Raw genomic sequence first — 20711 nt, 5'->3', positions numbered from 1 at the left:
ATGCTTAGCCGACTGTGCCACCCAGGGCCCCTGTACATTTTACATCCTTTATGGCAAGTATTTGAATGGGCATAACTTCAACCCAGTTTGATACACTCTGCCACTTCCTCCATTTAGTTACCCAATGTGTCAATAGCTCTCCCGTCTTCTTTCCTTCTTCTTCCTCTTCCTTCTCCTTTTTACCTCCACCTCCCCTCTATCTCTCTTCTACCCCCCTTAAGTGTTCTATTTTTGAAAGAAAAATGTATAGTTCACTCCTTTCATGTGTTCTTTATTCACTCTTATAATTTTGTGGCACTCATCACCACTATTTCTTCAAATTTAAATGATATATTTATAACTAAACCTAGTCTAATTCCCTTTCTTACTTGACTTCTTAAGAGTAGTTAATACTAGGAGTACCTAGGTGGTTCAATCGGTTAAGTGTCTGACTTCAGCTCAGCTCATGATCTCACGTTTCGTGAGTTTGAACTCTACATTTGGCTCTGTGCTGACAGCTCAGAGCCTGGAGCCTGCTTCGGATTCTGTGTCTTCCTCTCTCTGCCCTTTCCTGCTCATGCTCTGTCTCTGTCTCTTAAAAATAAATAAACATTAAAAAAAAATTTACAGAGTATTTAATACTGATAGTTACTCTGACATTAATACTTTTGCTCCTTCAGACAAGAACTATTCATTTCTTACTCCTTTTTTATACCTAGAACCTGCTATAGTACCTAGCTCATAGTCAGCCCTCAGGAAAATGTTGGCTTCTACATATTAGGGTTTAAAAATCTTTTTCTCTATCATATCTAACTTTTTAAATGAATTCTTGAAAATTTACATAAGTACCCCTATATGTGTGTGTGTGTGTGTGTATGTGTGTGTGTGTGTGTGTGTGTGTATATATATATATATAATTTTTGAGACAGTACTAGCAGGGGAGGGGCAAAGAGAAAGAGGGACAGAGGATTTGAAGCAGGCTCTGTGCTGACAGCAGTGAACCTGATGCAGGGTGTGATTTCAGGGTTCTCACCAGGAAATCATGACCTGAGCCAAAGTCAGATACTCAACCGACTGAGCCACCCAGGCACCCCCTATATGTTCTTAACCTTCTCTATTCTATACCCTCTCCTGGCCCTTCTGCACAAACATGTCTTTAGCTTTGTGGATATGATGTCTCACAAAATGCATATTGACAATTTCCACCCACTTGCTGGACAAGCGAATCTGGATTTTTCTTCTTCCCAATTAATTTCGATCTACTAAATATAAAACATGAACATTCCTTTTGTCCCCCTCAAAGTAAGCATGTTTCCTCTTGAATTATCTAACCTCTTAATGCATTATATTTTCTTGGCTAACGATCCATGAAAACGTTTTGTTCTTGGCCTTCCCCTTCTCCCTTTGCCTCTGATGTCCCCCTGCAGATATTTACTACTTTGACAATATTATTGGCATCTAATTTCTCCTTGACATTCTTGTCCTAGTTAGGGTTCCTTACTTCTTTGTTTCTGAATCTTCTTGCCTAATTCCACCCCTTTTCTAGCTGATCTACACATTCCTGCCAGAACAATCCTCTCAAATTAGAGTTTGAATCATACCAATTCTTTATTAAAGATTTTATAGGAAGACCCTTCAAAATCTATTTTTTTAACTTGCATTTCAAATTTTCTCACCAGTATATATTTTTGTACCTGAAGCCATCCAAATACTTGCCACCCCTCATCCATAGTTTGGCTCATGCTGTTCTCTGTACTTTGAATTTCCATGTTTCCCTTCTTCATCTTTCCCGATTTCACTGAATAAAGCTCCCCCAACTTTGAATTCTCATATTACCTCCTTGCATTTTGTTTTGTTGAGGATGACCCTAGTATAATTATTAATATTGCATCCCTCCTTTCCCTTCAAAAGTCTCTCAGTTTTAGTAATAAGTTACATGGTCATACTCATGCAACATTTTAAACAAAATCTATAATTTTATATGAACTTAAACCATTATTCCTTGTGAATGTCTAAGCTCCTGGTAACTGCATTCTTCCTGGTTTGTTTTGGTTTGGTTTGGGTTTGGGGTGTGTGTGTGTGTGTGTGTGTGTTGTTTTGTTTTGTTTTGTTTTGTTTTGTTTTTGTCCTTTCTGTAGTATCTATTTCAGTGCCTTGAATGAAGAAGCTCCAGAAATGTTTATTACACTAAATTAAATTGAATTTGTTATACTTTGTTATTACATTAGTTTTTGTTGTTGTTGTATATTCTCTAACCTATTTTCTAGGAGTCCTATGAATAAAGATAAAAGTATTTGTTTCCAAGATAAAAACCTTTAAGCAGTTAACTTTGATTTTTTTTTCCAGGATGTAACTTATTTCCAAAGCTTTTAAAATATTTTTCATTAAATCATAAAGAAAGCCTCATATTTAGGCTAATCTTTTTTAGTATTTATCTTTTACTTCTAATAATCACCTTTTTAACCACAGGAAATTCTTCATTAACAATAGCCAACTAAAATGGAAAGACCTGTGTTTGGGAGACACCAGTGAGTAGAGAACAATTATCAATATGTAAAATATTCAAAAAGTCAAATTCTGCTTACTTAAACATGTGCATAGACATAAGAGAAATGGTTATTCATTTTCTTACCATATTCCCTTACAAAGGAGAAATTGTGAAAAAAAACTTTAGAATAGTATCATTCTGCCTATTCAGAGGGAAATGCATTTCAAATTCTTGCAGGGATAGTGTTGGGTCTACAGGACAGGATTGTCAACATAGTGCTCAATCTGAAAAATAAATAAGAAATTGGTGAGGGGTTCAAAAGGGAAAGAGTTAAGTCACAGACAAAAGGGACAACACAGATAAACAGTCCAACAGCAAGAAATAGATTTTTAACAAATTGTTTGTTGCTTAGATCAGTTATTATTGGGACTTTAAAATCAGTGTTTCAAATTAGCTGTTTGTTACCTCATGTTAAACAGGAGTAGACAATTGAGGATTTCTAGGCATTTAAAGAAAAGTTCAAACAAAGAGACAAACATATAAAAATAACAGGAAAGAAAAAAACATTATGTGGGGGTGCGGAGGGGAAACTTTTAAAACTACTATCAGAGAAAACATTTTAATGATTTGCATAGAAATTTAAAACTTGATAGGAACAATGAAAACCTCAACAGATTGGAAGACAGAGTTAAATTCTTTTTCTCATTTTCCATTTCTCATCTATAAAATGTATTCTACTAAGTAATGAACAATCGAAGAAACACTGGATTCAGAAAAACAGAAGTTTCAACCAAAAGGAAGAAAGAAGTAAAGGGATTATCCAAAAGGGTGGTGAAGGACACTTGCAGGATTGTAACATTGCTGCAATCATAAAAGCTAAGCAATTCAGATTGCATCAGCCAGAGAGAAAAAAAAGTTAAGGACTCATCCTCATTACTTCTGTCATTATGCCATCTTTTTTTAACCTGTGAAGCCACTGCAGAATGTGCTCTACCAAAACAAGAAAATAAATGAAGACTGCTAACACCTAAGAATAGGGAATGCATTTTGGAGAAATTTAAAGAAATTTCCTACAATAAGGCAAAGATAAATCCTGGAATTTCAGGCCTGGACAGCGCTAGTCCAAATAGAAGGAGAATGAATGACTCGTGTGTGTGTGTGTGTGTGTGTGTGTGTGATTCATACAGAAACACAAAGTGACACCAATAGGGGAAGGAATGTTTATTTATAGTATTATTTTAGCATTTTAATAGGATTTTTTACTATAGTAAAAAAATTATAGTATTTTTATAGTATTATTTTACCATGAAATTATGCTTTAGAAGACTTAACTGTATTAATCTGATAATTAGTTTAAATTAAAGCACAAAAACTATCTGTGGTCAACAAGTCCAAAATCTGCAAGAACATAAGGGTGCCCTGACCATGACTCCACTGTTTTTCCTCTGTCTCTGGACATTAATCATATTCATTCTATGGCTGTTTTCTTTTCACCCACTTCCCAACACAGTCCTGTTTGTCTTTGGTCCTCCTTACATTCTCCACCCTTCTGTTACAGCACTTGTAGTCCCCTCACTTGGCAGAGAAAAAGGGGACTAATGAAAATCTTGGCAACTGCTCTTCAAGGACACTTGACTCTTGCCTTAGGAAGTTATCTGGTCAAATGTTTTTGGATGATGACAGTTTAGAAAAGGTAGATATTTCATTTTATTGAGTGTGAAAAATATTCTTCAAAGGAAGGGTCAGTGGGGTAAGTAACAGTCAGTAAAATTAAATTGGACCAGGATTTCAACCAACTCTAGGTCATCTGCCCTACCAGAAAGTAAGAATCCTGAAGAAATAGGTAAGATTTAAGATCTGACAGAAATTGTTGTGGGCTCTAAAGAAATACATATAACTTTTTAACATGTTATATGTCAATTTAATGGTGTTTCAGTGAAATTATAAATTACTCTTTCTGAAAAAAAATGATTATTCGTTCATTTGTTCATTCAGTATTAAATCTTTACCACATTTTAAATATTACCTACGACAGGGGATAAGATGAGTAAAGTAAGGGAGTCAAATTTGCCTAAATTATTTTACCTCATTGTAGTTAACATATAGCATAATATACATAGCACAATGTAACATAACATAAAATATGATAGGTAATAGGAAAAATATTATAATATTATGGGTACAAAAAATCATGAGAGAACAGATGGTGACTCTGCTTGGGGTTATCATGGAAGATTTTATAAAAAGAGTAATGCATGAAAAAAAAGGTAGGTTAACAAGTAAACAACAGGAAAGTAGTATTTTAGGCAATTGTACAATTTATAGAAAGGAGCACAAGTGTTAAGAGAGCATAACACATTTGGGAAAATGAATTATTCTGGAACTGGAGCCCAGTTTACATGAAGGAGAATTATAAAAGATAAGTTCAAAGATTTTGGCAAGTGCTAGATCATGAAGGGATTTGATGCCTCTAAATCTTTTTTGCCTACCCTACCTGGTGATTCTATGAGCTACCCACTACCCTTTTAATGCATTTGTTTCTGGCTAAAATCAGGCAGCATTGTTTTATTTTTTCCATTCTTATTCAGTTTATTTAATCCAAAGCAAACAAACAAATAAAAAAAAACCAGTTCACCCATTTCTCCAACCCCTCACTCCCTGCCTCTTGCAACCACTAATTTGTTCACTGTATCTATGTTTGTTTTTTTTTAATTTGTTTGTTTTTCAGATTCCACAAATAAGAGAGATCATTTGATATTTGTCATTTCCTGTCCAACTTATTTCCCTTAGCATAACGCCTTTGAGGTCCATCCATGTCACAGATGGCAAGAGTTCATTCTTTTTTATGACTAATATTCCATAATGTATATGTGTGTGTATGTGTGTATGTGTGTGTGTGTGTGTGCATGTTTACAAATTTTAAGATTAGTCTATTTCCTTGGAAAATGTCATTAGAATTTCCATAGGGATTGCATTGGATCTGTAGTTTGCTTTGCGTAATACTGACACTTTAATAATATTAATTCTTACAATCCATGAGCACAGACTATATTTCCATTTATTTGTGTGTTCTTCAATTTATTTTATTAGTGTCTTCTGGTTTTCAATATGTATGTTTTTACATTGTTATATTGTCAGGATATTTTTTAATGCAATTGTATGGGATTATTTTCTTAATTTCTCTGATAGTTGTTAGTGTAAACAAATGCAACAAATTTTTGTGAATTGATTTTGTATCCTACAACTTTACTCAATTTATTAGTTCCAATAGTTTTTTTTTTTGATGGAGTCTTTAGTCTATATATAGTATCATGTCATCTGCAAACAGTAACAGTTTTACTTCTTCCTTTCCAATTTGCATGTTTTTTCTTTTTCTTGTCTCATTGCTCTGGCTAGAACTTCCAATACCATATTAAAAATAATTGGCAACAGTGGACATTCTTGTCTTGTTCCTTATCTTAAAAGAAAATCTTTCAACTTTTCACCATTGAGTATGATGTTGACTGTGGGCTTTTCATACAAGCCTCTCATTATGTGAAGGTACATTTCCTCAACACCCATTTTTTGAAGAGTTTTTTTTCATAAATGGATTTTGAATTTTGTCAAACACTTTTTCTGCTTTTATTGAAATTGTCATTTGATTTTTATCCTTTTTTTTAAATGTGGTGTATCATATTTATTTGCAGAAGTTAACCATTCTTGCCTCCCTGGAGTAAATTCCACTTCATTGTGGTGTATGATTCTTTTAATATGTATTGTGGAATTCACTTTGTAAATATTTTGTTGTGGATTTTTGCATCTGTGTTCATCAGTGATATTGGCCTGTAATTTTCTTTTCTTTTTCTTTTTTTTTTTTTTTTTGTGGTGTCCTTGTCTAGTTCTGGTGTTAGGTTAATGCTAGACTCATAAAAATGTAATTGGAAGAGTTCCCCCACACCCATGCTTATTTTTTGAAATAGTTTGAGAAGAATTGGTATTATTTCTTTGAATGTTTGGTAGAACTAACCAGTGAAGCCATGGAGTCTGGTCCTGGACTTTTGTCTGTTCAGATTTTCTATTTTATAATGATTCAGTCTTGGTAGTTTCTATATTTCTAAACACATATCCATTTCTTCTAGATTGTCCAGTTTGTCTTTATATAATTATTTATTACAGTCTCTTATTTCTGTTGTATCAGTAATAATATCTCCTCTTTCATTTCTGATTTCATTTATCTGAGTTATTTCCTTTTCTTGATTTGTGTAGCTAAATGTTTGTCAATTTTGTTTTTCAAAGAACAGGCTTTTAGTTTCACTGATTTTTTTCTACTCTCTTTTAGTCTCTATTTCATTTATTTCTGTTCTTTGTTATTCCCTTCTTTCTACTAACTTTGGGTTTCATTTGTTCTTCTTTTTCTAGTTCCTTCAGGTGTAAAGTTAAGTTGCTTATTCAAGACTTTTCTTGTTTTTCGACATAGGCATGAACTTCCCTCTTAAACTGTGTTTGCATTCCATAAATTTTGGTGTGTTAAATTTCCATTTTCATTTGTATCAGGAATATTTTTGAGTCCTCTTTGAATATCTTCTTTGGTCTATTTTGCTATTCGGTAGCATTTTTTTTTATGTCTCTACATGTTTGTGAGTTTTCCAGTTTCTTCATATAATTAAGTTTTTGTTTCATACAATTGTGGTCAGAAGAGATGCTGGATATGATTTCAATCTTTTAAAATTTATTAAGACTTGATCTGTGCCCTAACATATAATCTTGAAAAACATTCCATGTGTACTTGAGAAGAATATCTATTCTGTTGCTTTTGGATGAAATGTTCTTTAAATGTCTGTTAAGTCCATCTAGTCTAACGTGTCATTTAAGGCTGATGTTTCCTTATTGATTTTCTGTCTGGATGATCTGTCCATTGATGTAAGTTGGGTATTAAAGTTCCCTCCTATTGTATTGCTGTTTATTTCTCTACAGTGGATTTCTTGGGCATGCAACTAAGACCTTTGACTAAAAAGTTGTCGGCAGTGGAAACTTAGTGAGAGAGAAGAATCAGAAATGATATATCTATCCTTATTAGACCATGAATGGTGAAAATTATTTTAAAGTGGTATATATTTGATACCTAATGGAAAATGGAGGCGAAACAATCAAATTATCACCTACGTCACCTGGAATAAAGTACAACTGAAGGCAAGGCTTCAGAAGACCCTGTTGCTACTGCTACCGCATAGTAGCAATGCATAAAGATATTATTTCTAATAACATGTGAAAACTTAAAGAAAATTATAAGTTAAATTCATATTTTCTTGGTTTAAGCATTTACTGAAAACTTAGGACTTCTTTTTTTTTTAATTTTTTTTTCAACGTTTATTTATTTTTGGGACAGAGAGAGACAGAGCATGAACGGGGGAGGGGCAGAGAGAGAGGGAGACACAGAATCGGAAACAGGCTCCAGGCTCCGAGCCATCAGCCCAGAGCCCGACGCGGGGCTCGAACTCACGGATCGCGAGATCGTGACCTGGCTGAAGTCGGACGCTTAACCGACTGCGCCACCCAGGCGCCCCTGAAAACTTAGGACTTCTTATGAACTTTTTAACTTTGCAACCACAGGTTTGAGTGAACTAAAATAAAACCTTTGTTTGATCCAGTATGATGCAAAATTTCAATATTCATTAATTCACAGCTTCATTAGATGTATTATATAAAATGGAGAGTCTGGGTTTTTGATAAAGAACAGAACTATAGTCATTGAAATTGGGTGATTTATGGTATTAAGAGTATTCATAAATTTCCAATATATTATGAACTTAAGTATTTCCTTTCCCCCCTTAGTTGTCTCCAGTTCTAAAAGCATACCCTGAGGAAGAATGAATTATAAGGTCAAACACAGGAGGAAACAGCTTACATACCAATGCTACAAAATGTAGCTAATTTATGTCATCCAGGTTCTGTGGAATATGTATGAGAATGGATTCTGAAGTTCCCAGACCAAAAGGGATAACACATTTTTTAATTGGCTAACTACCAATATGGTTTAATTACTAGAGGTTCTGTAACAAATGAGCTAGGTCAAACAGCAGAGAATATTGTACAATTGTAATCAAAATTGGTTCACATAATTGATGATGAGATGCCAAAAATTCCTTTGTATGAAAAAGAAGAAGGATCCAAAGACTGAGTGAGATGGAATGTTCGGTGGATATATAACATGTAACTCACTCAGCCACACCCAACCAGACTCCCAGATAAAGGCCAAGAAGGCAGTCTCTGTGATGGGGAGAGGAGCATCATCCACTTTGAAAGAACTTTTTAGTGGTTGTTCTCAGCTAAAGTAGGAAAGCTAGTAAGAGAAACTATAGATGAAAATCATTTACTATTTCAATGAGGATTCTATTATTATTTGAATGATAGTTTCCAAGAATAGAAAAGCACAAGTAACAATAACTGATCACTAGAAGCATCTAGAGTCAAAAGGGGTATGTGGTTACCATCACAATCAGTGGATCTTTAGAGGTAGGTATTTAGTCATAAAAGCCCCAGAGACCAAAATAAAGAGCATCCCATAAAGTTCTATCTGAATTGTAGAACTGATGAAAATAATAAACCTGGTAAACAGAGGCCTGAATAAAGCCTCACTAGAGATCTAGAGTTTTCTCAGTTGACCTGAATCAGCTATCAGACCTGAATCAGTTCAGAGTCAACATCTATTGCAATAAAAATGAAGCTCTCCTTTAAAAAAATGTTTATTAATTTTGAGAGACAAGAGGGCAGAGAGAGAAGGAGAAACAGAATCCCAAACAGGCTCTGTGCTGTCACCACGGAGACCAATGCAGGCCTTGATCTCATGAATCATAAGATCATGACCTGAGTCGAAATCAAAAGTTGGGCATTCAACCAGCTGAGCCACCCATGCTCCCCAAAATGAATATCTGCTTACCCCTGAGGGAGAAATTTTCAATATTATCACAATTGTCACAGTGAATCTTTCCCTTTCCTTTCATAAAGGCCATTTCTCAGGATAAACATGTTCTAGAGTAAGATAAATAGCCAGTCTTTTGATGGATATATTTTTTTAATTTTTTTGACATTTATTTATTTTTGAGGCAGAGAGAGACAGAGCATGAACGGGGGAGGGTCAGAGAGAGGGAGACACAGAATCTAAAACAGGCTCCAGGCTCTAAGCTGTCAGCACAGAGCCCGACGCGGGGCTCGAACTCACGGACCATGAGATCATGACCTGAGCCGAAGCCGGGCGCTCAACCGACTGAGCCACCCAAGCGCCCCTTTTCATGGATATTTTGACACTGATGTTGCTCTAACTCTAATTCCTAGTAACTCTGGTCTTCTAGGCAGGTGATGTATGGAGAGAGGTTTTGGTTCAAGGTAGTCCCAACAGGATCCCAACATATGCTATTGATATTTACCTAATGAATTGGGAATATTCCCTTTAGTATCTAGTAGTCTTTTTTTGGGTATCCATCTAAGTGAAGAGTGACTGTAATAAGTAGAACCAGTGGAAACTCCCAGAGTTCCCTATTTATAGAAAATTTAAAATGACATCTTTGGAATAATTCATTAAAAAAACTAGAGCTGTCATCAAAGATTTGAAAAATTCAGACTATTATTGAAGCATATGAATGGGTTTTGGAGAATGATGGTGGATTGTCATAATGATAATCAGATGGTGATTTAAATTGCCATGGGTATTCCAGATGTAATCTCTCTACTGGAATAAACTGTATAGTCCCTGTCACTTAACTTGCGGCTACTGATCTAACAGATGATTGTTGTTTGTTTATTCCAATTAGTACAGAATATCAGATTCAGTTGTCCCACTTGGCCAGGGTAGAAGCACACCTTTGCCATATTGCCACCATGTTATGTCAAATCTGTGTTACAATTTAGTTTGAAGGAAAATAAATCGTTCTTACCCTTACATAGAATTCTTGCTTGCCAACTGCACTGATGACAGCATGCTGATAGAACAGCCGGAAGATGCAAATGCATACATGTCAGCATACGGAACACAAAAATGGGACAAAGAGGTCTGCCCTACCCAAAGAAATTTCTAGATGTCTAATTACTCAGGGCACATCAGAATATTCTCTATAAATTAACAATGATAAATTATTAATAAGCTGCTCTACCTTATAGATACTACCAGCAAGAAAGAGGCACATGAACTATTTTGGATATGGCTCTTTAACTCATTTATTCGATAATCTAAGACAGCTAAATTTGAATGGGGCTCAGAGAAAGAGGTATTTGTCCACAGTATAAACAATTTGCTATCTGGCTATTATTACTCAGTGTACCTATGTATGTTCAAACTGTCTTTGGTAGGTTCAACATACAGCAATCTGTGATAAGAGAAATCTTCAGAGCTCTCTTAACAAGAATCATGGACTTTTAACCAAATAACTTTTCTCATTTTGAAAAATAATTATTGAATTCTTACTGTGCTGTATTAGATATTAAACTGCCAACCACGAGTACTGGCTCTTTCCATGAACTGAAAATCTGATGCACCATGCCAAAAAGTTAAGCACACCAGTAAGGCTCCATTATCAGGTGGAAGTGGTAGGTACTGGATAAGGTCCAAGAAGGTCATGAATGCACAAGCTGCATGAAACAGTCATACACATTTCCAAATTACCTATACCTGCTGCAAAGTCACCCCTCCCTCAAGTTATGGCAGTGAACAGGAGGAAAAATTTCCAACTTGTCGTATTGGTTACTTGAAATACTGACACCAACAGAAGGGGACAGTTGCAGTGTCAGAGTCCAACTCAGTAGTGGCTCTGAAGAAGTATGGGGAAAAGAAATTCTTTGAGTGATAAATTCTCACTTTGCTGGAAGAGGCTCTAAGGTGTCTACACTGATGCATAGATTGTGGCTAATAGTTTCACTGGATGATCTGGGAGTTGAAGGGGACAAGATTGGAATCACAATAACCAATTTATCAGTGGACATTCTTCATCGTCTCAGTTTTTGGAAACAGAGTAGCCATTTTCACAACAGTGCTTTCTCCTTACTAAAATGAGTATCCACTTAACTAATGACATTACTCATGGTTTGATTTTTTTTTTACTATAAAATATTATGATACTTTATCTGTAAGAACTTTTTTTTTCTTGAACAATGTAAGAGATGTAACGTCAGCTGGCTTCTCAGGAGATACCCACGTTTTTAAACTAGAAGCAAAGCTACTAAAATATTTGAACTAATCATACCCCTTTCATGTTTTCTCACTTTTCATTGAGAGAGGTAGCATAGTGTGGTGAGTAGAGCTGGATAGGAGTCCAGTGAATCACTAACTAAATTTTGGGAACCGGGCAAGTCATATCCCTGATCCTTTGGTTCTCCATCTATAAAAATTATTGTCTTACTAGTCCTTGTCTGTTCCAGGATTCTAGAGATGACTGAAATGAGAGGATTATTAAAATGACAAGGCTTCATGAAAAGACATTTATATGATAACATGGATAAGAGCTGTTAATAAGCTGTTAATAAGACAGTTCCTTTGGGGGCCATTTTGGGGTAAAATAGTTTCATCTCTTAAATCACACATTCTAGAGATTGATTTCATATCATCTTTTCTTACAGTACAGCAGTGTTTCTCAAAAACTGTGAATTATCATGAACATTTAAGGTACTGAGTGGCCATAGAGATTCCTGACTTCCACCTCAGGCTTACTGAATTAAATTTAACAAACACTTCAAATATTTTTGATGTTTGGCCAAAGTTTAGATACATAGTCATTTGCTATTGCTGGCTAATCCTTTCCTGAGAATATTAATCGCTTAGCCAACACGAATCTTAACTTTCCTGGGAGCAGGGGTCATTTGACACAGTCCCATCATTTCCCATAATGCCAAGCCAATGTTTGGGGACACAATAGCTAGTACACCTGTGTGTACATATTTGGCAGGGTGTTTTTAATTTAATGAACAAGGATTGCAGAATGAAAAAGTGATCCAGAGTGTATTTTCTTCTAAATAAGACTTTTTCTTATAGATTTGACAGCTGGAACTGTTCCAATTTGAATGTGTTTGTGGCTGTGAATTATTCAATACACTGACAGTGATGTTTGATTTGAAACTCATTCATTCCTTCACCAGTTGCATGCGAAACACCTCCTAAAGAGCATTTTTAATTGCCCAGATGTTTATGTGAAATTACTGCCATTAATCACAGTATTGATTATGCTTCTCCTGTTTTCCGGCAGTCTTCTATTTTTAAACAGTCCCCTGAAGTGACATACGGAAGCATCCTTGTTATCCATGACTTTCTAGTTTGCAATATAATTGATAGATAAAAAATTCATTGTGAACCATTTAAATCTGCTGCTTGTGTTGAAAGGTAGTTATTTTTGTCACTTCCTGTTTGCCACAAAGCATGTTTTATGCTGCAGTTTCAACAACGGGGCCACTTTTATTCCAGTCAGCATTTTCCTGCACTTATTATTGGCCTTAGGCAAAACTGTCTAGTAGGCAAATTTTTTGGCTCTCCCCCAGCTCACTTGCCAGCACACCTCCTCATCCTGCCTTTCAAACCACAGGCTTACAGGTTGTATTCAGTTTCAAAGCTCTCAGCTATCAACCAGCTTAGCTTAAAATGCAGAAGTCTGTATATCTCCTGAACATGTCGGTATTTGGCTAATTGACACATATCCGACCTCAAAAACAGAACACGTGTATGAACCAAAAATTTTGAAAATCACTTTTTTGAAAATTTGAGCACTTATTAAGAGCTATTTTTCAGGCCAACTAAATTACTATTATCTTGGTGAAAGATAGGTTATCAGTTAGTATTGAATGATGTCATTCTGGGCCTTAGTTCCCCAACTGTAAAATAAAATTACTGAACTGGAATATTCAAAGTCACTTTGGAGTAGCAGGAGGAGAATCAACACATGCATGCACCCCCATGACTGCCCAATTTCTCTTTTTATCCCCAGCTCTATCCTGCATCTCAAGGAGCCACACACGCAAGCTCCTTCCACCAGTCTCCAAACTGATGGCTACTTCTTATGTACTGTGATGACACATTCTACTCTAAAAAGGATAGACCCATATAAGCTACAGAAGCAGGTTCAGAACTTTGGGCAGAGAATTCCAAGTTCCAAGTGCCGGAGCATGTGATCGTGCCTTCTCTGGATGGACACCCCTGCTCAGTCCTGTGGACTCTACACTTTGTGAAGAAGAATACAGTCAGAAGAATTCAGAAAGCAGGAGCCTAGTGCAGAGACCCTATTGCCCAGGTGGAAGAATAAGGTTGGAAACAACTAAAGGACCATTCCATGCCATCTGGAGCTGAATGCTCTTACACATTCACTATTGTGTTATTCTACGTTGTCCACTGATCCAGTTCTTGGTTAATTCTGTGGTCATGATGGATGTAACCAATAGTCTTTTCCTTGTCTTAGAATTCTTAAGATCTCGGGGCGCCTGGGTGGCTCAGTTGGTTGAGCATCCGACTTCGGCTCAGGTCATGATCTCGCAGCTTGTGAGTTCAAGCCCCGTGTCGGGCTCTGAGCTGACAGCTCAGAGCCTGGAGCCTGCTTCAGATTCTGTGTCTCCCTCTCTCTCTGCCCCTTCCCTGCTCATGCTCTCTGTCTCTCAAAAATGAATAAACGTTAAAAAAAAATTAAAAAAAAAGAATTCCTAAGATCTTCCTTTTTCTCACCCTGTCTCCTTGCAAATGTTAGTAGTTTCTTCTTAAATATCCTGTATGTTTATCATTATTACTTTTCCTAAAATATCCTAAAGTTCCATGAGATGCTTGGGATGCAGATTCATAAGCTCTGTAAAATGCCTGCTTCGAGTCAGATCTCAGAATAATTTTTCTCTCTGTTGTTTATTGTGATGATGGGAAGGGTTTATATAAGAGTGCTCTAGCTTTAGGACTGGAAGAGAACAATGTCTGTGTTGTCTTTCAAGTAAAATTCTTCCCATGAAGAAATCATTGTCTGGTATATCTTGTGTTTCACAATCAGATGTTTTCTACCTTCTTTCTTTCTGTGGTTTTGCACTTTAACCATTCCAAGACCACATGTATGAATTACATGCATAAATTAAACACAGCTGTTAATTACACTGTTAATGAAATTGTTGTCAAGGCTCTATCCACTCTGATCATATCATTTGCCTGGAGCAAAAATATTTTTTAAGGAAAAATAACTAATACATTCTAAAGAGGAGAGTATTTCTAGTCTCTAACTCAGGAGAAACTGATCTCTGACTCTCACGCCCATTCAGAAACCGTTCTTATTTTAAAAATTAAATTCCTTACAAATAACTTTAAAATTATTTTTAAAATTAGACTTTTAATCACAGACACAGAAACTAATAAAGCAGAAACTATTTTGGCTTATATTTTCATAGTATATTACATAGTATTACAATCAATGCTGAAAAGAAGAGCTATTGATATTTTGATCTCATGGACTTTGCTAAAACTAAGGAGTGGCCATACTTTTGATATATGATATTATAAATATTGGAAATTTATTTAATTTTTCTCTATTGCTCACTGTGGTGATGGGAAGGGTTTATATATTATGCTGTAGCTTCATGACAGTGAACAAAACTATGCATTTCTTTCTTTAACAACCTTATTTAACCAGTTTCAACTTGACTTTTCTGTACTTATAGTCTTTATTTCCTCAGTTATTCTGGAAGGCTTTGCCAGTGTTGGACTCAAAAACACACTTGTAACAAGCTCCTAAGCAAATAAGACCAATATTGATGAAAGGCTTCATCTGGATGCAAACACTGAGTCGCATTGATAATTTGCACAATTAGGACAATATCAACAGGAAGATTCCAGGCACCTTAGAGAACCTCTGGAAGTTCCACAAATAATGTGCATGTGTTGGAAGGACACTATGATGAAAGTTTCATGTTTATTCCTGATTTTTTTTCAGTCTTTCCAGGATTTAAAGAAACAGTAAGCCATAGATGCTGCTTCATTCAATTAGTCCAATGAAAGTTTTTTCAAAACAGGTATGGAAAAAAAAATTCTGGTATGCTGTAGATGAAATGAAAACAGGAGAAACAACGGGATGTCTATTTATTCTAGTTATATAGTTCATGTTTCAGAAAAGAACATATTTGGTCTACCGAAAGTAAAGGAAGTCACCAAATTAATATATGTGAAAAGGATGCTCTTGTAACACCACTTCAGAGTTGCGACAAGTTGACTGGAGAGAGAATCCAGTTCTGAATTTGCTAACTGTGCCTCTCATCAGGGCCAAAAAATGAATAAAAAAGTATATCACAAGCCATTTTTCTTTTTTTTTTCAACGTTTATTTATTTTGGGGACAGAGAGAGACAGAGCATGAACGGGGGAGGGGCAGAGAGAGAGGGAGACACAGAATCGGAAACAGGCTCCAGGCTCCGAGCCATCAGCCCAGAGCCCGACGCGGGGCTCGAACTCACGGACCGCGAGATCGTGACCTGGCTGAAGTCGGACGCTTAACCGACTGCGCCACCCAGGCGCCCCGATTTTTCAAGATCTAGAAAATAACATGAACTGTAATCCTTTGTCAAATATGGATGCATAAAGTAACCTGTGTTTTAACCATCTCCTTAAGAAAGAATGAATAGTGATGGGGGAACATTCAATTTGTATAAGTGATTGGGGAGAAGAAAGTGGAAGTTGTATTTATAGAGTGGATGGGGCTTGAACAATAAGTTTAATTTCAGTGGGTTTGAATAAGATTTTTAGATCAGAGAAGTCTGGAATCCAGTTCAATCTTCTTTAGTTAATAGCTGGCATCTCTGGAAAAAGAATGTGTGTGGGTGGTTAGATTAAGTTATGCACATAAATTCATGTTTTTTAATATAAAATTACAGATAGACATAGATGAAAATACATTTAGATATGAGGATATATATGTATATGCATATACATATATCCTATTTGTGTTAATTGAGAGGGCCTGAAATCAATGACCTGCTAGCAGCAATAAGCAAAAATATGGCACTCAAATCTTGGCTCTTAAATACCATTGTTCACTAAAATGAACCATGGCTCATTAGAGAGAAGGCTGATTCTGGGGATGAGTCAGGGAAAATACAATACAAAAAGAACCTTCTTGGTGTGCCAGAAAGTAAGGAAGTGTTTCAAAAGAAATGGGGTCATGTCAAAAGGACAAAGGAATCATCTTGAAGGAGGGTTCAAGTGGTCAAGGTAGTCAAATCTGGAAAAATTTGTGTATCAAAGAATATATAGTAATGGGTCATATATAACACACTAAAATACAAATCTATGGGTTTATACGGATGTAAATATATAATGAATACATAAATAAATGCGACAGAAGGGAACATTCTTCCCTATAGTATAATGATAGCCAATAAATATAGAAAGAGTTAGAAAATCATCAATGGATTAAAAAATTGGTGGATTAAAGTTTTATGGATGCAAAATATTTATATAGTCTAAAGTTATCTCCTCACAAACTGCTTATTAATTACAAATGGAAAACAATAACTCTTGAGTGAAGAAACCTGGTGGATTCCACAATAACAAAATGATAAAGTTAACATTACCAACATCAGGAAAATATTGCACGCCATCTAATAGGTTGCACTAAGAAAGATGTGCATCACAGTATTTTTGCCAAAAATCCATAACCTGAATATAATGATGAGGAAATAACCAAAAACCCCAAACTGGGGGATCCTTTACAAAAATAATTGGTCGGCATTTGGCATTAATGTCAAGATCAAGCAAAACAAAGAAAAGCTAAAACCTCTGTCCAGTAAAAAAGACTAAATCGACATGACCACTAATTGCAGTGCCTAATCCTGAAGTAGAAAATAATAGCTATAAACTATTTTACTGGGACATGTGACAAAATATGAGTATGAGCTATGGTTTACAGAAAAAAACATTTGGCATCATTTTTAGATTTCCTGGTTTTGATAATTTGTCAAAGAGAATATAATTTTAGTTAGAGAGTATATAATGAAGTACTTAGAAGTAAAGGGGCATGATGCTTCCACCTAACTCTCAAAAAGTTCAGAGACAGAAAGAGAGAGAAAGAGCAAAACAGAATTGATGGTCAAGCAAATGGGACAAAATATAAAAATTTGTGAATCTTGATAAAAGGTACATAGGTGTTCCTTATATTATTTTTGACTCTTTCCTGCAAGTCTGAAATTATTAATATAATTAATATAAAATTATAATTTTAATAAATATAAGGGATATTTTTAAAAAGGAAGGGAAGAACAAGGGTGAGAGGGAGGGAGGTTGTTTGTGGCCTTAAGGTAGAATGGGTTTCTTCTGGCTTGGTAGTTTGCAATGTCTAGAATAATGGGGTAAGGGATGGATGGGTGGGACTTTTATATGAACATCCATCCAAATTTATTCTTGTGGGACCAGTTTCTGGATTTGATGGTACTCTGATGCTGCTGTTATACTCCTCACTTATGACCCTCAAAATACACACACACACACACACACACACACACACATATATGACTTCTGGGGTCATCAAGGAAATGTTAAATTGACTTGGTTGTTAGTGTGTACTTACTATTTGTTGCTCTATTGAATTGGATGTCTGTTTATTGCAATATGTTATAATATTGCATATAATCTACATGTTTCAAGAACAAAGTAAAGAAGATATCAGAGCTAAAGTGTTTATAAAATATCTCTACCCACAGCTAACCTAGCAACTACCAATTTTGTAATCTGCTGTATGACTTGTTAGTTGAAACAATAATTATTCCTTTAAGAAGGAAAATTTCTTTTTACTGTTGAGAAAATTAAGTGATGATTATTCAAACGGTATAACACGAAAAGGATGTAATAGAACAAAGCCCCCAATGGCCTTTGAAAGTCTAAATTGGAAAATGCATTCTCAATGCAATTTTAATTAAAGCAATTGAATTTAAGTAGTTGAGATAAACAAGGAATTGGAAGCCCTAAACCTTAATTTATCACTTTGATAGGGCAGATTATAGAAACTGTACTTTAAATGTAGGTCTCCATTGGTTTGAGCTACAGAACTCCATCAGATACTGTGCTGCCAGGCACACTCCTGGTCTTTCATTTAATTGTCTTCTTGCCTAGTTGATTAAATAAAGATTAGTGTTTATTATCTTCGCAGTATTTTACAAGCTTTAGCAAATGAAGCTAAACAGCTTTTCTATGAGGTAGGCAAGCCACAGCTTTATTCTCATTTACAGCTAGATAAATAGAAGACTCAATGTTTCAAGCACCGCAGTAACAGGGAAAAGTAGATGATACATGGTAACTTCTCTCTAGTTCCCTGAAATATTTCCAGTATGTTCCATCTGTTGATCACAAAAAAAACTTCAGATCTTTTAACAGATCTTGGGATTATATGACACTTGTGAAGAAATTAAGCCTACCTAGGTTTTGTATTTCTTTTAACAGTTCACAAAAGAAGGTGGAGAAAGGTTGTTTTGTAGTAACCACTTATATTAGTTTTCTATTACCACTGTAACAAATTACCATGAACAGTGGCTTAAAAAAACACACAGATTTATTTTCTTACGGTCCTGAAGGTCAGAATTCCTAAAATCAAGATGTCAGCTGGGCTGGTTCCTTTTAGAGGCTCTAAAGCAAAATTATGTCCTATCTCTTTCACTGATTCTCCTCCTGCTGTTTCCCTCTTGTAAGGGTTCTTGTGATTATCTGCTCCACTGTGATAATTCAAGATATTCTCCCCCATCTAAAGATCCTTAACATATCACATCTGGAAATATACTTTTATTATATAAGGTAACACATTGACAGGTCCAGAGATTAGAATGTAGATATCTTTGGGTGGCCATTTTTCAGTCTACCATACCTCAGAAAACTTATGTGGGCGAGAAGATAACTGATATACATGTTTTCTTCCCTTTATACTTTTTGGATTACACCATTTCACCAAATCTCCTGCACCTATTTTTTTTTGCAAATTTATTTCATATTATCTCCTAAAACATATTTTCCTCTGGCCCAAGAAATTCCTTGTTGATACATTACAAGAAACACATTGAAAAGTCACCAATATGGATTATGGACTCAGAGGAGAAAATATTCATCCTCTTTACCTCTCTTTTCCCTCCCTCCTAACTGAAGCTTCTACTACTAGTCTTGACTTGGTCCTTTATGAATAGAGAGACTTTAGGCAAGCCATACAATGTTTTTGAGCCTCAATTTTCCTATTTCCAAAATGGGCACGATAATCCTTACCTCTCTTTGGGAGAAAATCTTTTCCTCTCCCCTTCAAAGTTCTTTTGATTGTTTTAAGAATTAAATTGACATGAGACCAACCAACAGAAGAAAATCTAATTTAATTCTGTACATGCAGGGGTTCCCAAAGAATATGAGGCCCATAGGCAGTCAGGCAATTGAGGCTTATATGAAATCTAGAGCTAAGGAGAAGAATATAGTAACCTGGGACTTCAAATGAAAGGAAGACAAAGCATAGGAAAATGAAAAAGAGTAAATGTTTGGTAAATAAATATTTACTGCACCAACAGAAATAATGGGACATAGAAAAGAATTTTAGTAGATTTTGTTAAGTTTCTCTCTGTAGACCACACCTACTTCATATTAACTATAGTTATATAGTTATATGAACTATATATATATACATATATATATATATATATGTATATATATATATGATGATGATAGCTACCTTCCTGGAGCAAATCTTCTTTCTAAATTCTTTTAGGCAGCTAGGGGGAAGGCCAGTTTCTTCCTGAGCCTTTTGTTTCTTAAAAACAATCAGTCTAGGAGCACCCGGGTGACTCAGTTGGTTAAGTGTCCAACTCTTGATTTAGACTCAGGTCATGATCTCACAGTTCATGGGATTGAGCTCCATGTTGGGCTCTGTGTTAACAAGAGTGGAGCCTGCTTGTGATTCTCTCTCTCGCTCTCTCTCTGCCCCTTCCCCACTTGTGCTCATGCTCTTTCTCTCTTTTTCTGCCTCAAAATAAATAAGTAAACTTAAAAAAGTAACAAGCAGCTTAAAATAATCCACAGGCCAAAGAGACATATTTTGGTGTGGCAAAATTTCCCCTACACTTCAGTAGAGTTTTCTGGGCTTTCAGTGAGATCATGCATGAAGACCATCTGGCACATATTAAATGGTAGGTAAAAAACAAAAATAAACCCAAAAATTTTGGAATGTGTTCCTCTTAATAAACCCACTCCTCAAATTCCATTTTAAGCAAACACTTTTGCTAAAAATATGAGGAGTATATTACTATAGAACAAAAGGG

The 20711-nt window shown here is 35.5% G+C and overlaps 1 protein-coding gene across 1 annotated transcript in view; it reads left to right on the top strand.

The window, feature by feature from the left end:
- Positions 1 to 13952, top strand: part of MMP16 (matrix metallopeptidase 16) — a 309833-nt gene extending 295881 nt beyond the window's left edge. The window contains exon 10 of the mRNA XM_043601324.1: positions 13408 to 13952. Within this exon, the coding sequence (XP_043457259.1) occupies positions 13408 to 13490 (83 nt within the window). The 3' untranslated portion in view covers positions 13491 to 13952. The remainder of the gene's footprint in view (positions 1 to 13407) is intronic.
- The last annotated feature ends 6759 nt before the right edge of the window (positions 13953 to 20711 follow it).

This window comes from Prionailurus bengalensis, chromosome F2 (assembly GCF_016509475.1).
Source record: "Prionailurus bengalensis isolate Pbe53 chromosome F2, Fcat_Pben_1.1_paternal_pri, whole genome shotgun sequence".
NCBI classification, from domain to species: Eukaryota; Metazoa; Chordata; class Mammalia; order Carnivora; family Felidae; genus Prionailurus; species Prionailurus bengalensis.
The sequence above is the reverse complement of the archived record's forward strand: the minus strand, read 5'-3'. Positions and strand labels throughout refer to the sequence as shown.